A 23,151-nucleotide genomic window follows, 5' to 3' on the forward strand; every position below is an offset into this window, starting at 1 on the left:
GCCACAAAGGGTTCAGGGCTCCTAGAGGCCTCCTTCAGCACCCCCTCCCCACCATCAGACCTGAAGGTGCAAGAGAAGCATCTCCAAACCCCCCCCGCCCCCCACACACACACAAAGCCCTGATGGAGGCAGAGAGCTCCTGCTGCAGAGAAACCACTATAGTAGGCTGCCATTCCCACCAAAGATGTGGGTGACCATGGATCCTGATGCCTCTGGGCAGGGATCCTGAGGAATACGCCAGGCTGCTGCTCCTCCCACCCCCGAACCAGTTCCATAAAACGTATTGTACTGCTTTGGGATCTTGTCAGGAACTTGTAACCTAGATGGCCACTGTTGGAAACAGGATTCTGGGCTTGATGAACTTTCAGTCTGTCCCAGAAAGCGAATGATACATACCTGTAGCAGGTGTTCTACGAGGACAGCAGGCTGATTGTTCTCACGACTGGGTTGACGTCCACGGCAGCCCCCACCAACCGGAACAAAAACTTCGCGGGCGGTCCCGCACACAGGGCACGCCCACCGCGCATGCACAGCCGTCTTCCCTGCCCGTGCGCGACCATTCCCGCTCAGTTGAATGACAAACAAAGAAATGAGGAAAAACGCAACTCCAAAGGGGAGGAGGGAGGGTAGGTAGGTGAGAACAGCCAGCCTGCTGTCCTCGGAGAACACCTGCTACAGGTATGTGTCATTTGCTTTCTCCGAGGACAAGCAGGCTGCTTGTTCTCATGACTGGGGTATCCCTTGCTCTCAGGCTCACTCAAAACAAGAACCCAGGTCAATTGAACCTCGCAACGGCGAGGGCATAGCAGAAATTGACCTACGAAGAACAACTAACTGAGAGTGCAGCCTGAACAGAACAAATCGGGTCCTGGAGGGTGGAGTTGGATTCAAACCCCAAACAGATTCTGCAGCACCGACTGCCCGAACCGACTGTCGCGTCGGGTATCCTGCTGGAGGCAGTAATGTGATGTGAATGTGTGGACAGATGACCACGTCGCAGCCTTGCAAATCTCTTCAATAGTGGCTGACTTCAAGTGGGCCACTGACGCTGCCATGGCTCTAACACTATGAGCCATGACATGACCCCCAAGAACCAGCCCAGCCTGGGCGTAAGTGAAGGAAATGCAATCTGCTAGCCAATTGGAGATGGTGTGTTTCCCGACAGCGACCCCTTTCCTACTGGGGTTGAAAGAAATAAACAATTGGGCGGACTGTCTGTGGGGCTGTGTCCGCTCCAGATAGAAGGCCAACGCTCGCTTGCAGTCCAATGTGTGCAACTGACGTACAGCAGGGCGGGTATGTGGTCTGGGAAAGAATGTAGGCAAGACAATTGACTGGTTAAGATGGAACTCCGACACCACCTTTGGCAGAAACTTAGGGTGAGTGCGGAGTACTACTCTGTTGTGATAAAATTTGGTATAAGGAGCATGAGCTACCAGGGCCTGCAGCTCACTGACTCTACGAGCTGAAGTAACTGCCACCAAGAAAATGACCTTCCAGGTCAAGTACTTCAGATGGCATGAATTCAGTGGCTCAAAAGGAGGTTTCATCAGCTGGGTGAGGACGACGTTGAGATCCCATGACACTGCAGGAGGCTTGACAGGGGGCCTTGACAAAAGCAAGCCTCTCATGAATCGAACGACTAAAGGCTCTCCAGAGATGGCTTTACCCTTTACACGATAATGGTAAGCACTAATCGCACTAAGGTGATTCCTTACTGAGTTGGTCTTGAGGCCAGACTCTGATAAGTGCAGAAGGTATTCAAGCAGGTTCTGTGCAGGACAAGAACGAGGTTCTAGGGCCTTGCTCTCACACCAAACGACAAACTTCCTCCACTTAAAAAAGTAACTCTTTTTAGTGGAATCCTTTCTAGAGGTAAGCAAGACGTGGGAGACACCCTCAGACAGACCCAACGAAGCAAAGTCTACGCCCTCAACATCCAGGCCGTGAGAGCCAGAGACTGAAGGTTGGGGTGCAGAAGCGCTCCATCGTTCTGCGAAATGAGAGTTGGAAAACACTCCAATCTCCACGGTTCTTCAGAGAACAACTCCAGAAGTAGAGGGAACCAGATCTGACGGGGCCAAAAAGGCGCTATCAGAATCATGGTGCTGTGGTCTTGCTTGAGCTTCAGTAAAGTCTTCCCCACCAAAGGTATGGGAGGAAAAGCATACAGGAGGCCGGTCCCCCAATGGAGGAGAAAGGCATCCGACGCTAGTCTGCCATGTGCCTGTAGTCTGGAACAGAACAGAGGCAGCTTGTGGTTGGTCTGAGGGGCGAAAAAGTCCACCGAGGGGGTGCCCCACTCTCGGAAGATCTTGCGTACCACTCTGGAATGGAGCGACCACTCGTGCGGTTGCATGACTCTGCTCAGTCTGTCGGCCAGACTGTTGTTTACGCCTGCCAGGTATGTGGCTTGGAGAAGCATGCCGAACTGGCAAGCCCAACACCACATCCCGACGGCTTCCTGACACAGGGGGCGAGATCCGGTGCCCCCCTGCTTGTTAATGTAATACATTGCAACCTGATTGTCTGTCCGAATTTGGATGATTTGATTGGACAGCCGATCTCTGAAGGCCTTCAGCGCGTTCCAGACCGCTCGGAGCTCCAGGATGTTGATCTGAAGATCCTGTTCCTGGAGGGACCACAGACCCTGGGTGTGGAGTCCATCAACATGAGCTCCCCACCCCAGGCGAGATGCATCCGTCGTCAGCACTTTCGTGGGCTGCGGAATTTGGAATGGACGTCCCAGGGTCAAATTGGTCCGAATGGTCCACCAGTGCAGCGAATTGCGGCAACTGATGGACAGACGGATGGCATCCTCTAGATTCCCGGCAGCTTGACACCACTGGGAAGCTAGGGTCCATTGAGCAGGTCTCATGTGAAGGTGAGCCATGGGAGTCACATGAACCGTGGCGGCCATATGACCCAGGAGTCTCAACATCTGCCAAGCTGTGACCTGCTGAGACGCTCTGGTCTGAGAGGCAAAGGATAGAAGGTTCTGGGCCCTTGCTTCGGGAAGGAAGGCCTGAGCCGTCTGAGAATTCAGCAGCGCTCCTATGAATTCCAGAGATTGGACTGGCTGGAGATTGGACTTCGGGTAATTTATCACAAACCCCAGCAGCTCCAGAAGGTGGATAGTACACTGCATGGACCGAAGAGCTCCTGCCTCTGAGGTGCTCTTGACCAGCCAATCGTCGAGATTCGGGAACACATGCACTCCCAGCTTGCATAGATACACCGCTACCACCACGAGACACTTCGTGAATACCCGTGGTGCAGAGGCGAGCCCAAAGGGCAGCACACAATACTGAAAGTGCCGTGTCCCCAGACGGAATCGGAGATACTGTCTGTGAGCTGGCAGGATCGGGATGTGAGTGTAAGCGTCCTTTAAATCCAGGGAACATAGCCAATCGTCTTTCTGAATCATTGGTAGAAGGGTGCCTAAGGAAAGCATCCTGAACTTCTCTTTGACCAGGTATTTGTTCAGGCCTCTCAGGTCTAGGATGGGGCGCATCCCCCCTGTTTTCTTTTCCACAAGGAAGTACCTGGAATAGAATCCCTGCCCTTCCTGCCCGGGTGGCATGGGCTCGACCGCATTGGCGCTGAGAAGGGCGGAGAGTTCCTCTGCAAGTACCTGCCTGTGATGGGAGCTGAAGGATTGGGCTCCCGGTGGGCAATTTGGTGGAGTAGAGGCCAAATTCAGGTTGTATCCGCACCGCACTATTTGGAGAACCCACTGGTCGGAGGTTATCAGAGGCCACACCTTTGGTGAAAAACTTTCAACCTCCCCCCGACCGGCAGGTCGTCCGGTACGGACACTTTGATGGCGGCTGTCGGGAAAGGCAGGGGGGCTGGTGTGGGTGTTGGTGCCGGAAGCTGCTCGGGTCCAGGAGACGGTACCGAAGTACCCATGGACTGACGCATCGACACCTCTTCAACTGAGGGGGAACGCTCCTCTCGGCACTGCCGCTTCCTCGGCGTCGAATCATCTCTGGAGGCGCCGGAGCTGGTAGTCCCGTGCGCTGTGGGCGACCGATGACGGTGTTTTTTAGTCTTCTTTCGGTGCCTGTCATCGGCGCTTGGCGGCAGAGATGAAGAGGAGGTAGAACCCCCCCCCCCCCCGGCCTCGAGGGATCGGGTCTGACAGGGTTCGGTCCCGATGGCCCTGGGTAGAGGGAGTGGCCGGGGCCGATTGCCCGCGCGGCCGCTCACCCCCGCCGGTGGACCGGAGGGCCAACGGTACCTGTACTCCTGGGGTCGGTGCCGATTTCGTCGACATCGGTACCGGTACAGAAGATCCGGCCGTCGACACCGATGCCCGAGGGGCTGGCCCCGAAGAACTTGCCTCGCCACCTGTGTCCGCTTCCGCAAGCCGAGACACAAGGTGCACGTCTTGGTATTATGCTCCGGCCCAAGGCACTGGGGGCACCAAGCGTGGGTATCGGTTTGCGAGATCTGCCGGCTGCACCGACCACACTTCTTGAATCCGCTCAGGACCTTCGAGGACATCGACGGAAAAATCGCGTCGGCGAAGTCAAAGTCGTCGATGGTGGCGGTGAAAAGCACACCCAAAAAAAAAACCGACCGCGCGGCCACAAGGCCGCAACGAGGCGCCCCTGTGGCTGAAGACGACGAGGGGACAAACTGCTTTTTTTTTTTTTTTTTTTTTTAACAGAAAAAGGAAAGAAAAGAGAAAAGAGAAAAAACTCCCAGGGCTGACAGAGAGAGACGATAACATGTCTCTCTCCAGTGCAGACTCGAAAAAAACTGAGCAGGAACGGTCGTGCACGGGCGGGAAGACGACCACGCATGCACGGTGGGCGTGCCCTGCGTGCCGGACCGCCCGCAGTTTTTGTTCCGGTTGGTGGGGCTGCCGTGAACGTCAACCCAGTCGTGAGAACAAGCAGCCTGCTTGTCCTCAGAGAATGGCAACACTTACGTATTTATAGTCGGAAACGTTCCATAGCAGGAGGGGCATAAGAAGCCAGCAGCTGTACTTAGCTGCCAACTCCCACGGGTTATAAGTATTGCCACACTGGGAAAGACCACAGGTCCATCAAGCCCAGCATCCTGTTTTCAATAGTGGCCAACTCAGGTCACAAATACTTGGCAAGATCCCAAAAAGTTCAATACATGTTATGCTGCTTATCCAAGAAATAAGCAGTGAATTTTCCCCAAACCTTTTTTAAACCCAGCTAAGGCTAACCACCTTTATCATATTCTCTGGCAACAAATTCCGGAGTTTAATTACATGTTGAGTGAAGAAAAATTCTCTCTGATTCGTTTTAAAATGTACTACTTTGTAGCTTCATTGCATGCCCCCTAGTCCTAGTATTTTTGGAAAGAGTAAACAAACGATTCACAACTATCCGTTCCACTCCACTCATTAATTTATAGACCTCTATCATACCTCCCCTCAGCTGTCTTTCCTCAAAGCTGAAGAGCCCCAGCCGCTTCAGCCTTTCCTCATAGGGAAGTCGTCTCATCCCCTTTATCATTTTTGTCGCCCTTCTCTGCACCTTTTCTAATTCCACTATATCTTTTTTGAGATGTGGTGACCAGAATTGAACACAATATTTGAGGTGCGGTTGCACCATGGACCGTTACAAAGGCATTATGACGCCCTCATTTTTGTTTTCCATTCCTTTCCTAATACCACCTAACATTCTATGTGCTTTCTTAGCCGCTGCAACACACTGAGCAGAGGGTTTCATTGTATCATCGACGCCGACGCCTAGATCCCTTTCTTGGTCGGTGACTCCTAACATGGAACCTTGCATTACGTAGCTATAATTCGTGTTCCTCTTGCCCACATGCATCATTTTGCACTTGCTCATATTAAACGTCATCTTCCATTTAGACGCCCAGTCTCGTAAGGTCCTCTTGTAATTTTTCACAATCCTCTTGTGATTTAACAACTTTGAATAACTTTATGTTGACAGCAAATTTAATTACCTCATTAGTTACTCCCATCTCTAGACCATTTATAAATATGTTAAAAAGTAGCGGTCCCAGCACAGACCCCTGGGGAACTCAACTAACTACCCTTCTCCATTGAGAATACTGACCATTTAACTCTACTCCCTTGTTGTCTATCTCTTCACCAGTTTTTAATCCACAATAGCACACTACCTCCTATCCCATGACTCTCCAATTTCCTCTGGAGTCTTTCATGAGGTACTTTGTCAAACGTCTTTGAAAATCCAGATATACAATATCAACTGGCTCACCTTTATCCACATGTTTGTTCACCCCTTCAAAGAAATGTAATAGATTGGTGAGGCAAGATTTCCCTTCACTAAATCCATGCTTTTGAATATGCTCTGTAACTTTGTTCTTTGTAATAGTCTCTACCATTTTGCCCAACACTGCCGTCAGGCTCACCTGTCTATAATTTCCCTGATCTCCTCTGAAACCTAGTTTAAAAATCGGCATTACATTGGCCACCCTCCAATCTTCCGGTACCACGCTTGATTTTAAAGATAAATTACATATTACTAACCATAGTTCTGCAAGTTCATTTTTCAATTCTATCAGTACTCTGGGAAGAATACCATCTTCTTCTTGCTCGTCTTAGTTCTATTTGTGTTTCTGGTTCTGTGCTTCAGTGGTTCACTTCTTTTCTTTCTGGTTAAGTTTCCAGGTTTCTACCACATCTTCTCTATCTGCCACTTTCCCACTCAAGCAGTGTGCCACAGGACTCTATTCTTTCACTACTGTTATTTAACATCTTCGTAAGTCCTTTAGCTCTTTTTATTCAAGATTGCAATATCAAATTCTTTTTTTATGTAGATATTCTTCTGATCTACCCAGTGTTTCCTCATAATCCTGATCTCTCGGCCTTCCAATCTTGTTTACATATTGACAACCTGGCTTACTGGCTTATCTCTCACAAAATGGTTCTCAATCCAGCTAAGACAGTCACATGTTGGGTTTCTGGTGCATTACCTACCCAACAGCTCCACTTTCCCTATTCAATATCTCAATCACGCCTATAAAATCATTTTGGTACTTGGGTGGTGTTATAGACTTTCCTTTCATCTTCAGGTTTCTGCAGTTATTAAGAGGGTTCTACTGGTTACATTGTTAATGTTCTATTAGTCATTTCCTAGATTTGACCTCCCTTCACACCCTCATTCATGCAAAGTCATCTGTTGTGATTCCCTATACCCCTTCTCATGCACCTCCGTTCCCTAGATTCACACCAGTTGGTACTTCCGTCTCCCAGAACACGGCACACTATGAAACTACTCGCTCCTCTGCTTTCCATTTTCTTGCTCTCACTCTGGAACTCTCTTCTCCCTTACCTTCAATCCGAATTGTTTTATTAAGTTCAAAGCTCTATTAAAAACATTTTTTTAAATATGGCTTTTAAGCTACCTTTATGATTTTGGGTTCTGGTGATCTATATGGTCCCAACAGTTCAATTTGCTTTCTCTGGATTTTATTTTTCTGTATACTGTGTGCTTGAATAGCTCTTGCATTACTGGTCGTTATATTTTCTTATTATAAACAATTTTTATTAAACATAGTAAACCATAAAACATAATAGCACAGTATCTTATCAGGTGCATTATTACATAAACCAATTGGGTAAGAATCCTTCCACTCCCAAGATGCAGTCTCTTTCATAACAGCTAGCGAAGGCCTGTACTCTTATAGCCTCCCCAGCCTACAATGCAACTTCAGGAGTCCCCCCCTCCCCAATTTCCCCCTCCTTCCTGTCTGACTGTGGTCTCTATCTTTTCTATTTTACATTGGCGTTTTTTAAATTTATGTTTGATTTCAATTTATTATTGTTAACTGCTGTGTCCTGTGAACAGAAACAGAGGGATATCAAGACTTTTGATAAACAAACATACTGCAGAGCTGACTGGCATACTCAGACCTCGGACCAAGGCCCCAGCATCCCAGTTGTTCCGCTGCTCTCTGCAGGCCTGCTCAATTTGTCAGGTTTCTTTTTTTTTTTTTTTGCTGCAAACAGCAGTTTTTCATGTGCAGGAGAATAAAGTTAAACCCAGACAAGCCAATTAGATTGAGTCTTTTCTTTTTTGTTTTGTGCCTGGAAAAACACCCAAACAGGATACATTGGGAATGGGGAACTGCACCCACTCCACCAGGACCCCAAGGGGCCAAGCCAAGCGCCTCACCCACTGGTTGTTACAAAACCATGATGACAGTGGTTGGGGGTACACAAATCGGCCATTAAGGCCATACAGCTTGGTTGTGCCTATCCTGCAGAGCTGGGACCTAGGCCTGTGACCAGGAGCACCAGTCTGAACAACCTACACCTACCATCTAATAGAGGTTTAAAAAAATAAAAATAAAAAAAATACCAGTTTTTCACTGAGCACTAGCAAGTTATTCTGACAAGTTCACTGAAAAAGATCTTTTTTTTTCTACCTCCATCTGCTGGTAAGATGGGATAACACCTGCTCATTTACACAAAAAATTAAACATAACATATCCCTCCCATCATGATTAAACTCCTTTTACTCCATGAAATGGAACATTTGACAAAGCTGTATAAGAGATACCATAACTTACCTTCTTTGTTATCTACATTTTTGGTCACATCCATATCAAAGTTCTCCTGCATTTTGTGTCCTCTAAAACAGGCAAGATGTTCTTGTTCTATAAGATCACTTTCTGCCTCTTCTAGTGGTAGCCAAGTTCCATCAATAAACCACTGCCCGCGCATTACTGGGATTTTATCACTTTCTGCAAGGCAAAAACACAAATTTTATTTATATATATATATTTTTCTCCCCCCCCCCCCCCCCCCCAGCTACTCAAAATAAAAATGAAACATTTCAGCTTTAAACTAAAAAAAAAAAAAAAAAAAAAACCCAAAAAACATTTTAACTATCTAGGTAATAGAAATAGTTTTATAATATCGCCTTCTACTTAGGTATACAAGGGTTGATATTCAATGTGAGTTTCAGCACTAACTAGCCATTTTCAACAGGACTTAACCGTTAGTACTGCTGAAAATAGCTGGTTAGCACCAAATTCAAAAGTGGCTATTTTGGGTGTGTTCTGGGAGCAGAGTCAGCATTTGGCCACTTAAGTGCCAATATTCAGAACCGAATAAATATCAGTCTCATCTTTATGTGGTAACCCATAACCAGCCAAATGCTGAATATCGCTATGAAGTGTATTTTCAAAATACGTACACTTACAAAGTTCCATAGATTACTATGGAACTTTGTAAGTCTAAGTGTTTTGAAAATGAGCCCCTATATGTTAGCCGGCTCCGCAAATCTATAAATTCAATGCCGGTGTCCAGACATTGTCTGGCACAGAATTTCTGGGTTTAGTGCTGATAGCAGTAAAACGCTGATCGCCATTGGCTGCATCAGGCCCATAGTGCTTATGCTTTTCCTCCATTTAACATCATTATTTTAAATTGCTATATGCTGCAGTATTCACTAAACTTATTTGCCATTTTATGGCACTTCTTCAGGGGTGTTTTGGGACCTCTTACCCTTTATTTTTGGTTCTATATAAAATTTTTTCCTCACATCGCCATATGGAGTCTTTGTTAAAGAGTAGCTTTGAAGTCTCTGCTTCGGCAGTGGCTATTTGTGGTTCTCTACATAAGTACATAAGTAATGCCACACTGGGAAAAGACCAAGGGTCCATCGAGCCCAGCAACCTGTCCATGACAGCGGCCAATCTAGGCCAAGGGCACCCGGCGAGCTTCCCAAACGTACAAACATTCTATAAATGTTATTCCTGGAATTGTGGATTTTTCCCAAGTCCATTTAGTAGTGGTTTATGGACTTTTTCTTTAGGAAACCGTCTAACCCCTTTTTAACCTCTGCTAAGCTAACCGCCTTCACCATATTCTCCGGCAACGAATTCCAGAGTTTAATTATGCGTTGGGTGAAAAACCTTTTTCTCCGATTTCTTTTAAATTTACTACACTGTAGTTTCATCGCATGCCCCCTAGTCCTAGTATTTTTGGAAAGCGTGAACAGATGCTTAACATCCACCTGTTCCACTCCACTTATTATTTTATATACCTTTATCATGTCTCCCCTCAGCCGTCTCTTCTCCAAGCTGAAAAGCCCTAGCCTCCTTAGTCTTTCTTCATAGGGTAGTCATCCCATCCCCGCTATCATTTTAGTCGCCCTTCGCTGCACCTTTTCCAATTCTACTATATCTTTCTTGAGATGCGGCGACCAGAATTGAACACAATACTCAAGGTGCGGTCGCACCATGGAGCGATACAACGGCATTATAACATCCTCACACCTGTTTTCCATACCTTTCCTAATAATACCCAACATTCTATTTGCTTTCCAAGCCGCAGCAGCACACTGAGCAGAAGGTTTCAATGTATTATTGACGACACCCAGATCCCTTTCTTGGTCCGTAACTCCTAACGTGGAACCTTGCATGAAGCAGCTATAATTCGGGTTCTTTTTCCCATATGCATTATTATTATTAGCATTTGTATAGCGCTACCAGAAGCACGCAGCGCTGAACACCTGATACAAAGAGAGAGTCCCTGCTCAAAACAGCTTGCACTTGCTCACATTAAACGTCATCTGCCATTTAGACGCCCAGTCTCCCAGTCTTGTAAGGTCCTTCTGTAATTTTTCACAATCCTGTCGCGAGTTAACGACTTTGAATAACTTTGTGTCATCAGCAAATTTAATTACCTCGCTAGTTACTCCCATCTCTAAATCATTTATAAATATTAAAAAGCAGCGGTCCTAGCACAGACCCCTGAGGAACCCCACTAACTACCCTTCTCCATTGTGAATACTGCCCCATTTAACCCCACTCTCTGTTTCCTATCCTTCAACCAGTTTTTAGTCCACAATAGGACATTTCCTCCTATCCCATGACGCTCCAATTTCCGCTGTAGCCGTTCATGAGGTACCTTGTCAAACGCCTTTTGAAAATCCAGATAGACGATATCAACCGGCTCCCCTTTGTCCACATGTTTGTTTACTCCTTCAAAGAATTGAAGTAAATTGGTCAGGCAAGATTTCCCCACACAAAAGCCATGCTGACTTGATCTCAGTAATCCATGTCCTCGGATGTGCTCTGTAATTTTGTTTTTGATAACAGCCTCTACCATTTTCCCCGGCACCGACGTCAGACTCACCAGTCTATAATTTCCCGGATCTCCCCTGGAACCTTTTTTAAAAATCGGCGTTACATTGGCCACCCTTCAATCTTCCGGTACCACGCTCAATTTTAAGGATAAATTGCATATCACTAACAGCAGCTGCGCAAGCTCATTCTTCAGTTTTAGCAGTACTCTAGGATGAACACCATCCGGTCCAGGAGATTTGCTACTCTTCAGTTTGCTGAACTGTCCCATTACGTCCTCCAGGTTTACTGTGAAGTCAGTAAGTTTCTCCGACTCGTCCGCTTGAAATACCATTTCCGACACCGGTATCCCACCCAAATCTTCCACAGTGAAGACCGAAGCAAAGAATTAATTCAATCTCTCCGCTAGGTCTTTATCTTCCTTGATCGCCCCTTTTACCCCTGTCATCCAGCGGCCCAACCGATTCTTTTGCCGGCTTCCTGCTTTTAATATACCGAAAAAATTTTTTGCTATGTTTTTTTGCCTCTAGTGCTATCTTTTTTTCGTAATCCCTCTTTGCCTTCTTTATCTGCGCCTTGCATTTGCTTTGACAATCTTTATGCTGCTTCTTGTTATTTTCAGACGGTTCCTTCTGCCATTTTCTGAAGGCATTTATTTTACCCTAATAGCTTCCTTCACCTCACTTTTCAACCATGCCAGCTGCCTTTTGGACTTCCGTCTTTCTAATTCACAGAATATGTTTGGCCTGGGCCTCCAGGATGGTATTTTTGAACAGCGTCCATGCCTCTGGTAGATAGAGCTTTTTTTTTTTTTTTGTTACATTTGTACCCTGCGCTTTCCCACTCATGGCAGGCTCAATACGACTTACATGGGGCAATGGAGGGTTAAGTGACTTGCCCAGAGTCACAAGGAGCTGCCTGTGCCGGGAATCGAACTCAGTTCCTCAGTTCCCCAGGACCAAAGTCCACCACCCTAACCACTAGGCCACTCCTCCACAGCTTGCTTTCGTTGGTCTGCGAAGGTCCCAGATAGATCTTCGTATGACTTGTCTGCTATAGATGCTGAAGTGGCTAAGATTGAGATGGGGTCAGCCTTTTTGGTGGATTCTTTATATGATTTGCTGAGGGCCTCAGCTAAGTCTATAGCTTTAGGCGTAGCTGCACGTAGGTCTCTTTGGCTACGAGGCTGGTTAGTGGATTCGGATTCTAAGTCTAAGCTCAGCAGATTTCCTTTCAGGGGGTTCTCTTTTGTTTGGTGATGAGCTGGACAAGTTGGTCCACAGTTTAGGAGATACTAAGGTCCCGAGACTGCCTGAAGATCAGCCTAGGGCGTCTGAATACGGTATATTCTTGAGCTGAGGTCGGGGATGTGATTTTAGTCGCTATAGGACAGGTAGATTAGCTCCAGTTCAGCGGCTCTGGTTTTTTCAGAGAAATCACAGTAATATAGTAGATGACTGCAGAAAAAGACCTGCACGGTCCATCCAGTCTGCCCAACAAGATAAACTCATATGTGCTACTTTATATGTATACCTGACCTTGATTTGTACCTAGTCCACCAAAAAATACTTGGGAAAAATTAAACTAAATAACCATTCATACATATAATCGTTAATATAATTATTTAAATTTTAGATTGTGCTCAGTCCATATCCATAATATATGGATATATATAATATAAATCCTAATTATAAGTAACACTCACTTGTAAATCACATACAGCTAATAGTAACCATTAAATTCTACACATACCACAAACACATACTCAAAAAACCTGAATATGTAAAAAAGAAAAACAAAAAATAACTTCCCTTAGGGAACCCAGTGTGCTCGTGCAGGTGATTTAAAATTTCATCAAAGGTTCATTCGTGCTCTTCAACACCATCTCACTTTTCCCTTTAACTCAAGCTGAGTTTCGAATATCTTCCTCAGAAAGGGAACTACAAACATAAATTTACATTAATAATCTAAACAATATTTTCACCCTATACTAGAATATAATTAAATATTTATACAGCTTCAGTTTCAAAACTTAAATTCAATTACTCACATAAATCCAATTCATTGTTACCATCAATGTCAGGTACTATCCCTGAGCAGGTAGTGTCTGGAACCCTCCTTACTCTCCAAATCAAACAGCTGCCCAACACCTTACTCTGTTCAAATACCCAAGGGGAACCTCCCCATTGGTTCCCATGCAGTCAATAAGATTGAGAGAGGGAAAGGGACTCAAAATAGCTGGAAACACCCAAAATTATTTAAAGGGGCCATTACTCTCAGGGAATTCTGGCCCCACATTTCATAACCATTCAACCTCTCTATTTAAACCCCGGGGATAAACAGTGTCCCACATATAAATAAACCGTTGTTCCTTCCTAATCAAAATATCACTCAAATTTCCTCCCCTCTGTAATTTAATTTGAAGGATTGTAATTCAGCTGGAGTTGTGTACTGTATATAGTGTCCATGTGGACTTTGTTATATAGGGCACACGAAGAGGAAGATTAAAATACGCATTGGGGAACACATTAGTAACATTCGTACCTGTAAAAGGGAAGCTCCTCTGAGTGAGCATTGGAGTGAGTTTCATCATCAGATTGAAGATTTGAAATATACAGTGATCCTTCAAATTAAATTACAGAGGGGAGGAAATTTGAGTGATATTTTGATTAGGAAGGAACAACGGTTTATTTATATGTGGGACACTGTTTATCCCCGGGGTTTAAATAGAGAGGTTGAATGGTTATGAAATGTGGGGCCAGAATTCCCTGAGAGTAATGGCCCCTTTAAATAATTTTGGGTGTTTCCAGCTATTTTGAGTCCCTTTCCCTCTCTCAATCTTATTGACTGCATGGGAACCAATGGGGAGGTTCCCCTTGGGTATTTGAACAGAGTAAGGTGTTGGGCAGCTGTTTGATTTGGAGAGTAAGGAGGGTTCCAGACACTACCTGCTCAGGGATAGTACCTGACATTGATGGTAACAATGAATTGGATTTATGTGAGTAATTGAATTTAAGTTTTGAAACTGAAGCTGTATAAATATTTAATTATATTCTAGTATAGGGTGAAAATATTGTTTAGATTATTAATGTAAATTTATGTTTGTAGTTCCCTTTCTGAGGAAGATATTCGAAACTCAGCTTGAGTTAAAGGGAAAAGTGAGATGGTGTTGAAGAGCACGAATGAACCTTTGATGAAATTTTAAATCACCTGCACGAGCACACTGGGTTCCCTAAGGGAAGTTATTTTTTGTTTTTCTTTTTTACATATTCAGGTTTTTTGAGTATGTGTTTGTGGTATGTGTAAAATTTAATGGTTACTATTAGCTGTATGTGATTTACAAGTGAGTGTTACTTATAATTAGGATTTATATTATAACTGCAGTTACTTGGTGTGGGGTATAATAAGAAATAACTGTTATATGGTTTGATTGTATAGTTGATTTAATGAGATCTGTCTTAAAAATTTGAAACATCATTAACTGCAAGTTGCATTACAAGTAACAGTAGGTGTGTGTGCATACATTTTGAGGAGGTGGAACACAGGCTGTGCTATGATGGTTCCATCTAAATACTACCACATGCTTTCCCTGGGAACGCTATGGGTGTAATGGATATGGACTGAGCACAATCTAAAATTTAAATAATTATATTAACGATTATATGTATGAATGGTTATTTAGTTTAATTTTTCCCAAGTATTTTTTGGTGGAATATTTATATTTGAGGACTTGGGTAGTCTATATGTTTTTTCTTCCGGTTGAGTAGAGACTTGATTTGTACCTGCCATTTTCATGGCACAGACCGTAGAAGTCTGCCCAGCACTAGCCCCGCCTCCAACCAGCAGCTCTGCCACATTAACCTATGTTTTATTTAGTGCCAAAGACAACTGTTTTAACTTACTTTGTACTCATGCTTAAGGTTGTTATCTTTTTTTTTTTTGGGGGGGGGGGGAAGGGGGAGGGAGGTGAAATTTTGTTACAGTGACCAAATCCTGGATAACAGGTAGGAGCACATGCTGGAGGATTGGAGAAAGAAAGAAAGGAGGAGTGGAAGGAGGAGAAAGCCAGCAGGAAGCATGTGCGGAAGGTGAAAAAGAACAACCACTTGAAATGTTAGTTGAGCTGCTTTCAACAATCAGTCCTTTTGATGAAATCGAAGAGGGGGTAGAGAAGCAGGTGCCTCTTTCCCGTCTTCCACTCGTCCTACACAATGAAGGTTGTTGGGCCCAGCCACAGATTCCTGTGGGAGCTCGCTTAGCGCACTTTTATTGGAGGTGGGCCCAGATTACCTCCGATCAGTGGGTTCTAGAGGTTATTTGAGAAAAGGTACGCCTTATAATTTTCACGTCCTCTCCCAGACACCTTCCTAGTCTCCCTGCCGTACTAGCCACAAGGCAATCGTGGTCAGGAATACTCTGCAAAGGCTTCTCAACCTTCAGGCAATTTATCCAGTTCCCTCTTCAGAGCTCAAGCAGGGTTGGTATTCCATTTACTTCATCATTCCAAAGGAAGAGGGTTCTTTCAGACCGATCCTGGATCTCAAAGCCGTCAATTGTGCTCTCAGAGTGTCCACTTTTCATATGGAGACTCTTCGGTTGATCACAGTTGTTGACTGTGCTAGATCTCAGAGGGGCCTATCTGCACATTCCTATTCAGACCACAAATCAACGTTTTCTGCACTTTGCGATGTTGGGCATTATCAGTTTCATGCACTGCCATTCGGCCTGGCGACAGCCCCTCACACGTTTACCAAAGTTATGGTGGTAGGGGCAGCGACCCTCAGAACAGAGGGAATCCTAGTTCATCCTTACCTGGACGATTGGCTGATCAAAGCAAAGTCGTATCAGGAGAGTGTACAAGTCACGGACTGAGTGGTAAGTTTCTTGCAATCCCTTGGTTGGGTAGTTAATTTGCAGAAAATTTGTCTGCAGCTGTCATAAGTATTGCCATACTGGGACAGACCAAAGGTCCATCAAGCCCAGCATCCTGTTTCCAACAGTGGCCAATCCAGGTCACAAATACCTGGCAAGATTCCAAAAAAGTACAAAACATTTTATGCTGCTTATCTCAGAAATAGTGGATTTTCCCCGTCCAATTTAATAATGGTCCCAGTCACTGAATTATCTGGGGGTATGCTTCCACACTAAGCAGTGTAGTAGTGTTCTTCTTTCCAAGGCCCGAATTCTCAAGTTGCAGTCTCATATTCAGCTGTTGTTGCACATCTTGGTTATGTGTGCAAGGAATTATCTTCAGGTGTTGGGATCCATGGCGGCAACTATAGAGGCGGTGCCTTGGGCGAGAGCTCACGAGACCTCTTCAAAAGCCACTGCTCTCAAGGTGGTCATCGCAGAGGGATTCTCTGCAAAGAAATTACCCCTCCCAGCGCAGATGCGCAGCAGTCTCTGCTGGTGGCTTTGAACAACCAATCTATCCAAGGAAATGCCTCTGGATCCGCCGCGATGCATAGTAGTCACTACAGATGCCAGCTTGAAGGGCTGAGAAGCTCACTGTCAGGGGCAGTATGCACAAGGTCTTTGGTCTCGGTTGGAGACAACTTGTTTGATCAATCTTGTGGAAACAACAGCTATTTGGCCGGCACTCCAGGCATTTCGCCATTTGCTGACAGGCGAATTGGTTCGCACCATGTCGGACAATGCCACAGCAGTGGCCTATCTCTATCAGCAAGGGAGGACAAGTCATTGTCAGTTGGAACACAAAATGGCGCAGCTCATGAATTGGACAGAATTACATCTGGTCGCTCTATCGGTGGCTCATGTAGCGGGAGCAGAAAATATTTGGGCAGTCTTTCTTAAGTCGAAACACTCTGGATCCCGGAGAGTAGGCTTTCAGTGAGGTAGCGTTTCAAGCAGTGGTAGAGAATGGGGGGCTTCCGATAATGGATTTTTTCGCTTCAGTTCTCAATGCGAAAGTTCTCAGTGAGGTAGCGTTTCAAGCAGTGGTAGAGAATGGGGGGGGGGCTTCCGATAATGGATCTTTTCGCTTCAGTTCTCAATGCAGAAAGGGCCTCAAAGCACGGGGAGTGGATATGCTTCTTCTGCTTTGGCCAGCAGGTCTTCTCTATGCATTTCCCCCTTGGTCTCTAATAAGGCACCTAGTTCAGAAGATCGAAACGCACAGAGGCCGAGTAATCTTGGTGACGCTGGATTGGCCCCGCAGGCCTTGGTACGCCGATCTTCAGTGCCTTCTAGTTGGCTTGCCTCTCAGGTTTCCAGAGGCTCTCTGTCTCCTGGTGCAGGGCCCAGTATCTCATCTGGACCTGGGTCGATTTTGTCTTATGGCTTGGCTCTTCATCGGGTGCAGTTGACGAAGAGAGGTTAGTTACTCAGCAAGCGTGGTTGCCACAATGCTTCAGTCATGATGTTGGTCTACGTCTCTTAATTACATCAGAACTTGGAGAGTTTTTGAAGCATGGTGCGTTGATTTGAACATCTCTCCCTTTTGCGCGTCAGTGGTGCAGATTTTGGAATTCTTGCAGTGAAATTTGGACAAAGATCTGGCACTGGCCTCTAGAGTACAAATTGCTGCCTTGCCCTGTTTTGGGGGACGCGTTCAGGGGAAAGCCCTAGCTAGTCATAAGTTTCTCAGTTTTTATACAGGCCGAACCTCATACGCCCTCCCTCCCGGTCGATCTTTCTACTGTGGGATCTTAATTTGGTCTCTAGGTTCTCACAGTCTCCATTTGAGCCTTTGACTTCCTGTACTTTAAAGGATTTGACGCTCAAGGCGGTATTTTTGGTGGCTATTGCCTCGGCTAGGCGGGTGTCGGAATTGCAGGCTCTTTCTTGTAGGTCTCCGTTTTTGGAATTTGCTAAGGATACTGTGGCATTGTGCCCCATTCCTTTCTTTCTCCCTAAGGTTTTGTATCGGTTCCATTTGTCCCCGTTGGTGGTTTTGCCTGTGCTCAGTTCTTCTTCTGGATCAGAGGATCAGCTTCGCTTGAAGTGTCTCGATGTCAGGAGGGTTCTCAAAAACTATTTGAAGCCTATGGAGGCATTTTGTCAAACAAATCGTCTGTTTCTTCTGATCAGTGGTTCGCAGCTTCTAAACCTATTTCTCAATGGCTTAAAGAAACGATAGCTTCTGATTATCTTCTCTCTGGAAAAGCTATAATGGAGGGGGTGAAGGTGCACTCTGCCAGAGGACAGGCGGAATCATGGGAGGAGCATTTCCTTGTGCCTCCTTTGGAAATCTGTAAGGCGGCAACTTGGTCTTCCACTCCATTTCGAAACATTACAGATTGGATGTGCAGTGTCATCAGGATGCAGTGTTTGGTACAAGTGTTCTCACTGCTGGCTTACTTGGGACCCTTCCATGACCATACTGCTTTGTTACTTCCCATCAGTCATATTCTGGGCCAGTCCAGAGGGACGCTAAGGAAGAAGAAATTAGTTCTTACCTACTAATTTGCTCTCCTTTAGTCCCTCCGGACTGGTCCAGATCCCTCCCTCAGATTGTCCTGTCTGTTTGACTCTTCTTCTGATCGTTTGGTTTTCATCTGGAGCTGCGTTGTAAGTTTGCTGTTGCACTGTTCTTAAATAAATAAGTGTGCTCTACATATATATTTGCATATTCAACAGGCACATTAAGAGGTATATTATAAAAATGCACATTTTTAAAAAATGACTATTATTTCACAGAAAGGTACTGAAAAATGAGGGAAGAGCATCCTTCATGTACAAATTCTGTCCAGAGTCAGTCTAAAATGTGCCAACACTGATGACATGGTCCATATTTTGTTTCTCCACTCTTGATGACATGTTCCATAGAATAATCCTATGGGTGTCAAATGCTATCATGTTATATCTAATTTTGTTAGTCTTATATTGATGGTTAACTGTATGATGTAATTTGTTTGTTGTATTTTGAAGGTTCTTCTGTAAGACAACACACTATTGATTGTAAGCCACTTAGAACTTGTTGGAGAAGCAGGCTATAAATGCCAAATTAAACATTGTCCAGTTGAGCACATTATTAGCTGCCCAAGTTCACACAAAGTGAATTATGTTCAGGGAAAAATAAATCTGTTGGCTCAGACTGCCTGCTATGTGAATATTGCATCACTGTTTCATTATTGCTAGCAAGTATTACACATTATGAACACTTGCTTTAAACTTTGTTTTAATTCATTTATCCAGACCTTACATGCACATGGAATTGCTTTTTAAACCTAAAGGCAAATCCTAAGGGTGATTGAATAATTAGATATAAACTGTGTTGTTTCTGACTTTGTTTTGGACTGCTTTTGCTTTGGGTCCTACTGATCTGTACATCTGTCTAAATTTTGGAAGATGGAAATGAAATAAAAATTAAGCTTTGGATGTACTCTATAGAAGTTGTTTACTTTTGCAATGTGTGTATGTATGCCTGTGTGTATGTGACAACGTTTGAATAACTGTCTATACTTATGGCTATGATTTCTGAACATGCAGAATCATTAAAGGACTGAAAATTAAACGCCCAGTTGGGTATATATGCTAATCTCAACTTTGTTAAATGTTTCAGACATATCCATCGACTTGCTCCCACAATAAAGGACAAACGCTCAGTTGGGTATATATGCTAATCTCAACTTTGTTAAATGTTTCAGACATATCCATCGACTTGCTCCCACAATGTTACTGAATTCTATTATTCTAACTGTACTTTCAAATGTAAGACTCATTGAGTTTGCTTGTGATTAATGTGGGATATAAATGTCAAAGAAAAAAAAAATCTTTACTCCACCTCTTAAGACACTGCCTATCCAGCTGGATTGTAATGGCACAAGGAAAGAAAGTTTGGTCCAATGAAGACTAACTCAAGATAACCTATTCCTTAGTAGGCTCTAGTATTACCATATTGAAAATGTGACCATACCATACCTTTGTGGTTATATTCCACTAATATGTTAAATTATTAACTGGCTTTCTTGAAAGGATTATGGGACTCATTTTCAAAGCACTTAAGACAAAGTTGCATAGTAACCTATGGAACTTTGTTAGTAAGTGCTTTGAAAATATACCTTTATGCAATCTTTGGATGAATAACTAGGAACACAAACATACACTTATTTATTCAATTTGAATAAACTTGGAATATAACAATTCCTCATGTACAGCCACAAAACAACGTTTTAAGGTAGATAGTGTCCACAATAAGCTCCTTTTATTATCTACCAGATGGAAAAGATAAGAGTTTTCAGTTTTGGCACAATATAAGTTGGCACAAGAACAAAATAAAATAAAACCAATGGATAACTAAATGGGCTATAAGCCCCTAATGTAATGTTTCAACAAATGAAAGAAGCTAACGTCAGAGGACCAGCTGAGCTGACAGCCCCATGCCTAAAGGCTTCTGTGGCCCCAGGCTTGCTTTTTTTTGTCACGGCTACTGGGGACACGGAGAACACAGCCTTCGGGAATCGCAGAGGCGACTGTCAAGGGGGTGCCCACATGGGCGGCTGTCGATACCAGTGCCACATGTGACACCAGTGTCAGAGACCTCACCACAAGCTGAGGGCCTGTGGGGCAGCAATAAGTGGCATGGCTGGTGCAAGCTCCCCAGATGCCAATCCACACTGCTGTAAAAATCCCAAGAGTATGGTCCAGATGTGCTCATCAAGAGAAGCCATTGGGGGTGCCAGTTTGGAGAGTCTGTTGAATTGCCGGGGGTCAAGATTGGTGCCTGGCCCTGGCTGCATGGAGACCCGCACATCGGCACCTCTTGTACGGAGGGGGAGTGGTCCTCCGGTGCTGACGCTTCTCAGGGACTGAATCCCTCTGTGCCCCAGAGTTGCCGGCACTATGCACCCAGGGGGGATCGATGCCAGTCAGTCATCGATACTCCTCTGTGCCAAATCCCCACGTCACCTTGATGTCTGGTCAGATTGTGACCAATCCCGGGGGCCCTGCACTGCGGCCGGCAATGAGGCAGTTGGAGACCCACGCAATGTGCATCTACTCCCAGAGTCTGAGACAGGCCCCTCAGTCATACGGACTGATGCAACTCCAGATGTCAACATCGATGCCGAGGTTTCGGACTGGGCTCCAAAAATCTTTTCCCTTTGACCTTCTCTGGTCAGCTGAGATCTTTTCTTCATGCGAAGGCAAAGAACAACAGCTGGAATGGGTATGTCCAGGCCCCAAACCCTAAAGACACCAAGAATAAGTGTCTTTTCCAGAGATGGTCCTATTGCACCAGCTACTGTACTTAAAGTCACTGGGAGCTTTTGATGACATGGAAGGGAAAACAGCTGTGGCCAAATCAAACTGCTCAAGGGTAACTAAAAAAGGGGCATACACCAGAAAAATTGAGGGAATAATACTTGAACAGAGCTGAGGCCTAAGAGGGCCCAATGAGCATGGCAAAAAAAAAAAAGGAAACCTAAAAGAGGGGAAAAAGAACATAAGAGTAGCCATACCTGGTCAGTCCAACAGTCCATCTAGCCCAGTATCCTGTTTCAAACAGTGGCCAAGCTGGGTTACAAGTACCTGGCTGAAACCCAAATCATGACAACATTGCATGCTACAAAAATCCCAGGGAAAGCAGTTGCTTTCCTATATCTGTATCAATAGCAGACTATGGACTTTCCTCCAGGAACTTGTCCTAAACCTTTTTTAAACCCAGAAACGCTAACTACAGTTACCACATCTTCCTGCAAATAAACAAACTATAAAGGAAGGGAGAGGAGAGGAACCTTTCCAAAGAAAGAAAAACAAAGTGTAAGGCAAAAAACAAAAACAAATAAAAACACCCAAAGGGAAGGCACAAAAGTAAAAAAACAAAAAACACCCCCCCCCCCCCCCCCGGTGCTGTGAGGGGCATGGGACAAGCTCATTCTCTCCTCACTGCGGATGAGAAGAGACTGATGGTCCTATGCTCTCAAGGCTCGTGCATACATGGTGAGGACACTGCATGTGCTCTAAAAGCTCCAGTAGCTTGTTTAAGCTCCACATCAGGTGGCGTGGATGACATCACCCACATGTGAGAATATGGCCTGCTTGTCCTCGGAGAAAGTGTTAAACCATACAAATCACATGAACGTGGGTGTATGAAGAATCAGAACTGCTTTGCTCACCTTGTGGTCTTTTTGCGAAACCTGAATAGGACTCCCTAGACCCGAGTAACACCTCCTTAAACACATTTAATCCTTCATTGGCACGCTACTTTGTTAGAGTTAACTATTACAAAGTAAACTTCCTATTTAGACCCAGAGTCTAATTTTTCATTGGGTAATCAATTGTTTTCCATCTACAGGCCAGAACTCATGTACCCTTTATTATTTGACTCTGGCATACCCCTTTTTTATATTTGGGATCATAGCAGCCAACTCTTCAAAATGTAAAATTTACTTTAAGATTTATTTACTGCCTTTTTGAAGAAATTCACTCAAGGCGGCGTACAGCAAGAATAAGTCAAACTTTTCAGAAGGTTCACTGGTGGATCCTATGGGAGGACTAAGCCTTACGCTTAGAAACCAGGGGCGTAGCCATGGGTGGGCCTGGACGGGCCCACCCATTTTCCCTCCAGGCCCGCCCATCCGCATCTTTCGCGCGCTGTCTCTATCCCTTTTGTCCCATGGAGGCAGCGCTTCCTTCCTGCCCTGTCTTCTCCCCAAGCTCCGCTGCATCGGTCCCTCCCTGTAAGTGGAATCCTCCTTCACCGGTCGCGCTGCGCTGCCATGCACACGCAGCTTCGCTCCTCCCCCTGCCGCGTTCATCCGGCCCTAAACAGGAAGTGCATCACAGAGGGCCAGATATACGCGGCAGGGAGAGGAGCGTAGCTGCGTGTGCATGGCAGTGCAGCGCAACCGGTGAAGGAGGATTCCACTTGCAGGGAGGGACCGATGCAGCGGAGCTTGGGGAGAAGACAGGGCAGGAAGGAAGCGCTGCCTCCGTGGGACAAAAGGGATAGAGACAGCGCGCGAAGGATGCGGATGGGCGGACCTAGAGGAAAAATGGCTGAGCTGCTGGGACATGGGAGGGAGAGGAAAAAGGGACTGGAGGGAAAGGAGGGAGCTGCTGGGACATGGGAGGGAGAGGAAGAAGGGACTGGAGGGAAGGGAGAGAGCTGCTGGGACA

At 45.3% G+C, this 23,151-nt stretch overlaps 1 protein-coding gene across 4 annotated transcripts in view; it reads right to left on the bottom strand.

Annotated features, from left to right (window-relative positions):
• Positions 1–23,151, bottom strand: part of DDHD1 (DDHD domain containing 1) — a 243,404-nt gene that overhangs the window by 217,568 nt on the left and 2,685 nt on the right. For all 4 annotated transcript variants that reach the window (XM_030214713.1, XM_030214712.1, XM_030214710.1 and 1 more), the window contains exon 2: positions 8,548–8,721. In XM_030214713.1, coding sequence (XP_030070573.1) covers positions 8,548–8,721 — 174 coding nt within the window. The remainder of the gene's footprint in view (positions 1–8,547; positions 8,722–23,151) is intronic.

The sequence above is a fragment of the Microcaecilia unicolor genome, chromosome 9, assembly GCF_901765095.1.
Source record: "Microcaecilia unicolor chromosome 9, aMicUni1.1, whole genome shotgun sequence".
Taxonomy (NCBI): domain Eukaryota; kingdom Metazoa; phylum Chordata; class Amphibia; order Gymnophiona; family Siphonopidae; genus Microcaecilia; species Microcaecilia unicolor.